This window comes from Cebus imitator, unplaced genomic scaffold (genome assembly GCF_001604975.1).
Source record: "Cebus imitator isolate Cc_AM_T3 unplaced genomic scaffold, Cebus_imitator-1.0 Scaffold435, whole genome shotgun sequence".
NCBI lineage: Eukaryota > Metazoa > Chordata > Mammalia > Primates > Cebidae > Cebus > Cebus imitator.
In genome coordinates, this window is record NW_016107750.1 from 1,730,890 (window position 1) to 1,738,104 (window position 7,215).

Genomic DNA, 7,215 nt, shown 5'->3' on the forward strand with positions numbered 1-7,215 from the left:
GCGGTGGCTCACGCCTGTAATCCCAGCACTTTGGGAGGCCGAGGCGGGTGGATCACGAGGTCAAGAGATCGAGACCATCCTGGTCAACATGGTGAAACCCCGTCTCTACTAAAAAAAATACAAAAAATCAGCTGGGCATGGTGGCACATGCCTGTAATCCCAGCTACTCAGGAGGCTGAGGCAGGAGAATTGCCTGAACCCAGGAGGCGGAGGCTGCGGTGAGCTGAGATTGTGCCATTGCATTCCAGCCTGGGTAACGAGAGCGAAACTCCGTCTCAAAAAACAAACAAAAAAAAACACAATCACCTACTTTTCTAGCTCTAAAATTCAATGCTTAGTTCATGGGTATTCTTTTTTTTTTTTTTTTTTTTTTTTTTTAAATTGTGCTGTATAATTTACATGTTTGATATATTTTTCTTTTGGATTTACTGAATATTAAATCAGTAAAGAAATGGACTTAATAAAGGAATACACAATTTCTTCATCTGCATAGCCACATGGAAAGAAAATCATAAAATATATGTTTGTTCACAGCTAATAGTGATTTCTTAAAATCTTTCTTCCCTGAAAATCTGTTTGGCTCACTGTTGTTGCTGCAAGTTCTTAGAGAAGGAGAGTAATTATGAAATTAGCAGAGGCTTTAGAGTAGAATATTTGGCTCTGCACTCACATGTTATTTTACTTTTAAATTTTTATTTGTTTATTTTGAGACAAGAGTCTTGCTCTGTAGCCCAGGCTGGAGCACTGGAGCACAGTGGTGTGATCTCGACTCACTGAAACTTATGCCTTGCGGGCTCAAGCAACTCTCCTGCCTCAGCCTCTGGAGTAGCTGGGATGACAAGCATGTGTCACCACACCTGGCTAAATTTTGTATTTTTAGTGGAGACGGGGTTTCACCATTTTGGCCAGGCTTGTCTCAAACTCCCAACCTCAAGTGGTCCGCCCGTCTTGGCCTCTCAGTACTGGGATTACAGGCATGAGCCACCATGCCAGGCCTATGTTGTTTTATTTTTTAAAGTTCATTTTTCTCATTTGTTAAGCAGGCATGTTAATAATCGCTCCTTTCTAACAGAGCTAATTTTAGGATAAAATGAGATCATGTCTGTAAAACAATACAATACTTTTTAAATGTCAGCTAATTTGTGAAAGCTGAAGGTTAGGGGACCATGAGGTTAGTAGGTTTTCTCCTAGGGTAACTGGACCAAGTGGGAGTAGCACTGAGGGCATTTCACATACCTTGATGAGTTGATTATTTTTCACATAGTGCAAAGTGTTTGACCTATTCCCACCAGCCACCACAGGTGGATAGGCTAAGATGTCAGCGCCACGAGCCCGGCATTCAAATTCAAACTGTGAAAAACAACAGCAAGGTATGACTCAAAGGGTTTCTGTAGGGCTGCCCCAGCCCAGGCTCTCTTCAACAGCTCATTTTTCCATACCAGTACTTAAGTCATTACTGGAAAACTATTGATCATATCTAACCAAACCTTTTATGCTGTAATTTCAGTCCACTGCTTTTATTCTTACCCCATGTACTATATTCTATGTACATATACTCTTTTAGTACCACAAATCCTGTTATTCAATCCTATTAAATCTGTTCTTTTTCCCTTAGTGTTCTCTAAATTTCTTATAATTTTAAAACTAAGTCCAGAAAACAGAAAACTACGATGAAGGCTGAGCCTTGAAATACAATCATGTAAAGGTTACTATTTGTTTATTCTTATTTAGCTAAACACTGAAATGTGGCTTACATTTTTAACAGCTCTAAATTTCTAATTTATATCTTTCAAATAGCTACGAATCTAAATACTATGGAAAAGTGAAAAAGGAATCTAGGAAAACTGCAATCCTACTAATTTCACTATGTTCCAGGATACAGGATGGAGCTGGAAGTTGGTGAGTATCTACCACTATCTAAAGAACTTTCTCAGCCTCTACTTTTTTTTTTTTTTTTTTNTTTTTTTCTTTGAGACAGGGTCTTGCTTTGTCACCCAGGCTGGACTGCAGTTGGGCAATTACAGTTCATTGTAGCCTGAACCTTCTAGGCTCAAGCCATCCACCCACTTCAGGCTCCAGAGTAACTGGACTACAGGTATGCCACCATGCCCAACTATTGTTTTTTTCATTTCTGTAGAGAGGAGGTCTCAGAAGGTTGCCCAGGCTGGTCTTGAACTCCTGGGCTCCAGTGATGCTCCCATTTTGGCCTCCCAAAGTAATGGGATTACAGGTGTGTCCCATCATGCCTGGCCTTTGCTGCTTCTTTTTTTTTTTTTTCTTGTGTTTTCATGTTTCCCTGTTTCCCTTTTACCGCCTCATGTTTGTGTTAAATAAATATTCTTTGTGTGCCTTTTTAATTCTTTTTTTTATTGGAGACAGAGTCTTGCTGTGTCTCCCAGGCTGGAATACAGTGGTGTGATCTTGTCTCAATGCAACCTGTGCCTCCTCAGTTTGAGTGATTCTCATATCTCAGCCACCTAAGTAGCTAGAATTATAGGCATGCATTAACACACCCAGCTAATTTTTATATTTCTAGTAGAGATGGGGGATTTTGCCATGTTGGCCAGGCTGGTCTTGAACTCCTGGTCTCAAATGATCCGCCTGCCTCAGCCTCCCACAGTGCTGGGATTACACGAGCTCAGTGCCTGGGTATCAGCCTCTTCTTTACATTGACCTAAACAGTATAACTTTTGTCACCTCACATTGCTAAATCTTCCCTTCATCATCATCTGTTGTACTTTGCAGTTTACTTCCTTTAATTGTAACACAGTATGTTTAAGACTTATAAATGACCAGTAATATTTCAGAACCAAATCCTCCCCAATGACATGCTGGTCATGACTACCATGAAAGCAGACTGCACTGCCATTTCTGCAAATCAAATTACTTTATTATATTCACCTCCAACAAGACTGTTCTAACCATCTGAAGCTCACCTTAGCATAAAGAAAGGCTTCTTCCACAGGGGCTTTACTGGCAAACATGGTCTCTATGAAAGCCTGCAAAAAGAAAGAAAGATAAAAAGAACACAATCTCATTCTGTATTGCTTACTCAGACATTCGAAATACTGGCACTTAAATGAAAAGCACCTTTCCCCACAATTTTGTCAATCTGAAGTTGTGACTTACTGGGTGTAATAATATAGATTTCTGAAAGGAAAAAATTTTGCTTTCAGGAATATTTGATGACAGAATTAGTATAAGGGCACTCAACTTTTCCACTTAGAATATACGTGGAACGGTAAAGTAAGCAACATGAAAACTGCTTTGATTTGAATGTGTCTCCTCCAAAATTCACAATGAAATTTAATCCCATACATGGGATCATACATGAGGCTATTGAGGGATCTTGTTATTTATGTAACAAGATCCCTCAATAGCCCCATGTATGATATTAAGAAGTGGGGCCTTTGGGGTAGTGATTAACTCAAAGGGCTCTGCTCTCATAGATGGGATTAGTGACCTTATAAAGGGGCTTGGGGAAGTGAGTTTGATCCCTCTTGATTTTCTGTCCGTTCTGCCATATGAGGATACCTAGAGGGTATCATCTATCCGAAATGTCCCTTCACCAGACACTGAATCTGCTGGCACCAGCCTTCAGAGCTATGAGGAAATAAATTTGTATTGCTTATAAATTATCCCATCTCAGATAATTTATTATAGCAGCACAAACATATTAAGATATACATTTGTTATTTATGTAACAAGATGCCCCAACAGCCCCATGTATAAAATTACAGAGTGAATGGTCTAGTCTACAGCAGGATTTCCCAGCCTCAGTACTACTGACATTTGGGGCCAGATAATTCCTTGCGGGAGAGCTGTCCTGTACAACGTAGGATGCCAGAAACATTCCCAATTATGACAGTAAGACATTATCAAAACGTCCCCTAGGGGACAAAACTGCCCCCTCACTGAGAACCATTGGCCTATAGTGTGCGTACTTTTATTGATTCTCTGTGACAATGACAACCACATGTGTGTGCATTTTTTTTTTTTTTGAAACACAGTCTCACTCTGTCCCGCAGGCTGGAGTGCAGTGGAGTGATCAGAGCTCACTGCAGCCTCAAACTCCTGGACTCAGGTGACTCTCGCTTTAGCCTCCCAAGAAGCTGGGACTACCAAGTACACACCACCATGCCCAGCTCATTTTTAAATTTTTTTGTGATTTTTAATTTTTTCAGTCTCCCACGGTGGCTCACACCTAGCACTTTAGGAGGTTGAGGTGAGAGGATCACTTGAGCTCAAGAGACCAGCCTGGGCAACATAGTGAAACACTATCTCTCTTAAAAAAACAAAAAACAAAACAAAAAAACAGGCCAAGTGCAGTGGCTCACACCTGTAATCCCAGCACTTTGGGAGGTCAAGGAGGGTGGATCACCTGAGGTCAGGAGTTCATGGCCAGTCCGGTGAAACCCTGTCTCTACTAAAAATACAAAAAATTAGCCAGGCATGGTGGCAGGTGCCTGTAATCCCAGGTACTTGGGAGCTGAGGCAGAAAACTGCTTACACCCAGGAGGTGGAGGTTGCAGTGAGCCATCGAGCCACTGCACTCCAGCCTGGGTGACAGAGCGAGACTGTCTCAACAAAAACCCCCAAAACACGAAACTCCAACAACAAATAAACAAAAATATTTCTTAGTATGAGGTAATAGCATTGCTAAAATGCTCAATCGAGTAAAAGCAAGTGGGGCAACGGTGGGAATATTTACATAGTTTGCTCCCTCTTTTCATTCAAATCTTTCCTTCTCAGAGACACTTCCTGACTATCCGATCTAAATTAGCACCTTCCATCATACTTCATCTCCCTTCACTGCTTGATTTTTCTTCATAGCATTTAATTCCAGATGACTTTAAGTCTTTGTTTACTGTCTCTCCTCCGCCAGAATGTAAAACTGAGGAGGGTGAGCATGGATAGTTTATTGTGTTCACTACCGTATCTTCAGAACCTACAGCAGTGCCTGGCACATAGTTGGTACTCAGTAAATCTGCTAGATAATGAGCAACTAAAATCAATTAAAGGGCTGGGTGTGGTGGTTCACGTCTGTAATCCCAGGACTTTGAGGCCAGGAGTTTGAGACCAGCCTGGCCAACACGGCTATGCATAGGCACAATCATGGTGCACTACAGCCTTAAACTCCAGGGGCTCAAGTGATCCTGCTTCAGCTTCCTGAGTAGCTGGGACTATAGGTGCACACCATTGTGCCAAGATGGTCATGACTCTTTCACACTGTTATGCAGCCTAAACAGGACAGAAAAGTTACTCTTCCTAGGTTATCAAATGCCTAATCTTGCTTTACTTCTTTTTGTAATGAATGTACCTCCTATGAGTCAATTTCTTTACAGAGCATTCCGGGTACATATGATGTAGTTCAAATGCTGCCTATCCTTACTACATGCTTGATGTCCTTACAGTAAAGATCAAGAGTTAGAGGTTTTTTTTTTTATTCTTTGTTCTTTTATTTGTTTAAGAGTTAAGACTTTATGACTGGCACTTCTTAGGATTGTCCTGTCACAATGTAGCCGGTACTCCCAATGAACAACTGACACTCTTACTTGATTAAGAGCCACTTAATGTTTGTATTTTGATTGTTAAAAAATGTCAAATGGGCTTTCTTTGCATTTCACCCTGAATCTCACGGTCAAATGAACATTGGAAAGCTAATGGAGAAGGGAGAGTAGAGAGAAAAAGCATTTTACAAACAATTTCATGAAAGGTGTGTGTGTGTGTGTGTGTGTGTGTGTGTGTGACAGAGAGAGGCAGAAGGAGGGAGGGGGAGACTGGGAAGGCGAGGAGGGAGCCCTTAATATTGTCCCACAGATCTTTTCTTAGCTTCCTTATTTTAAAAATCAATGATTTAAAGGAAGACACGCATGTACATCCATCACGTTTATATAAGTATTAAGTACTCTCTGCTTGTCTGGCTGGGGCTAGAGCAGTGAACATTGTACTTGAAAGGCATTAATGAACTAGAGAGCATATACAGGAAGGTTACCAAAATGAGGGGAAATATAACATGAGGAATGGTTAAGAAAAACAAGAACGTTTAACTTAGGGAAGACTAAATGTAGAACATAGAAAAGCAGGCCTCAAATGGTTGTGTGCTATTATGCTGTATGGCTTAATTCCAGCAAGGTATACAATTAGCCTGAGCTGTTTTGCTGAAGTTCCTACATGACACTGATTCCGGCCAAGGCCTGGAGCATACTGATAAACAGTGTTGCAGAGAGTTTCAGAGCAGTCTGTATCAGCTTGACAGTACTGATAACAGATCAATGCTTTGTACTGGGTCTCCATGTGCTCATCAGAGGGTTTTCCTATTACGTAGCTGGGATATGCCTATGTGACCAAAATTAAAAATCCAGAGATTCCATTTTAGGCTCTTGGGTTCTGAGGTGTTCTGGGCATTCATCACTGGTTCCTGGTCTGTGACAGAACCACCAAGCCCTTACCTAGGAGGAAAACAGGAGCGTGCACCTGGCTTCTGCAGACTCCTTGCTGTGAGACAGCCATGGGCTGTGATAAGTATCTTCAACTTTAATATGGTTATGATATGAAACCTTCTTCTTATAATGACTGTGTATTTGTAAGCACTGTCTTTGAGTCTCCTTTAACAATTGAATTCTGTTTAACTGCCACTTAGAAGAATGTTTAGAATACACCTGATTCATTCTTGATTTTTTACTGATCAAATTCACATCATATAAATTAACCAATAAAGTGAACCTAGTGACATTTAGTACATTTGCAATATTTTGCAACCACCACTTCTCTCTAGTTCCAAAACATTTTCATCACCAGAAAAGAAAGTCTCTTACCCTTTAAGCAGTTAATTCCCGTTCCCCTCTCACCCTATTCCCTGATATCCTCTAATCTGTTGTTTGTCTCTCTGGGTTTAGCTGTTCTGCATACTTCATATAAATGGAATCATACAGCCGGGTGCACTGGCTCACGACTGTAGTTCCAGCACTTTGGAAGGCCAACATGGGCAGATTGCTTGAGTCCAGCAGTTTGAAACTAGCCTTGGCAACATGGTGAAACCTGGTCTTTACCAAAAAATACAAAAATTAGCCAGGCCTGGTAGTGCGAATAGTTCCACCTCTCAAGTAGCTGGGACTACAGGCAAGAGCAATTATGCCTGGCCTGTTTATTTATTTATTTATATTTTTGAGGTGGAGTCTTGCTCTATTGCCCAAGCTGGAGTGCAGTGGTGCG

At 41.1% G+C, this 7,215-nt stretch overlaps 1 protein-coding gene across 2 annotated transcripts in view; it reads right to left on the reverse strand.

The window, feature by feature from the left end:
- XPNPEP3 (X-prolyl aminopeptidase 3) overlaps positions 1–7,215 on the reverse strand; it is a 62,296-nt gene that overhangs the window by 16,819 nt on the left and 38,262 nt on the right. For both annotated transcript variants that reach the window (XM_017510365.2, XM_017510368.2), the window contains 2 exons: positions 2,937–2,999; positions 1,237–1,350 (listed from right to left, as the gene is read on the reverse strand). In XM_017510365.2, the coding sequence (XP_017365854.1) occupies positions 1,237–1,350; positions 2,937–2,999 (177 nt within the window). The remainder of the gene's footprint in view (positions 1–1,236; positions 1,351–2,936; positions 3,000–7,215) is intronic.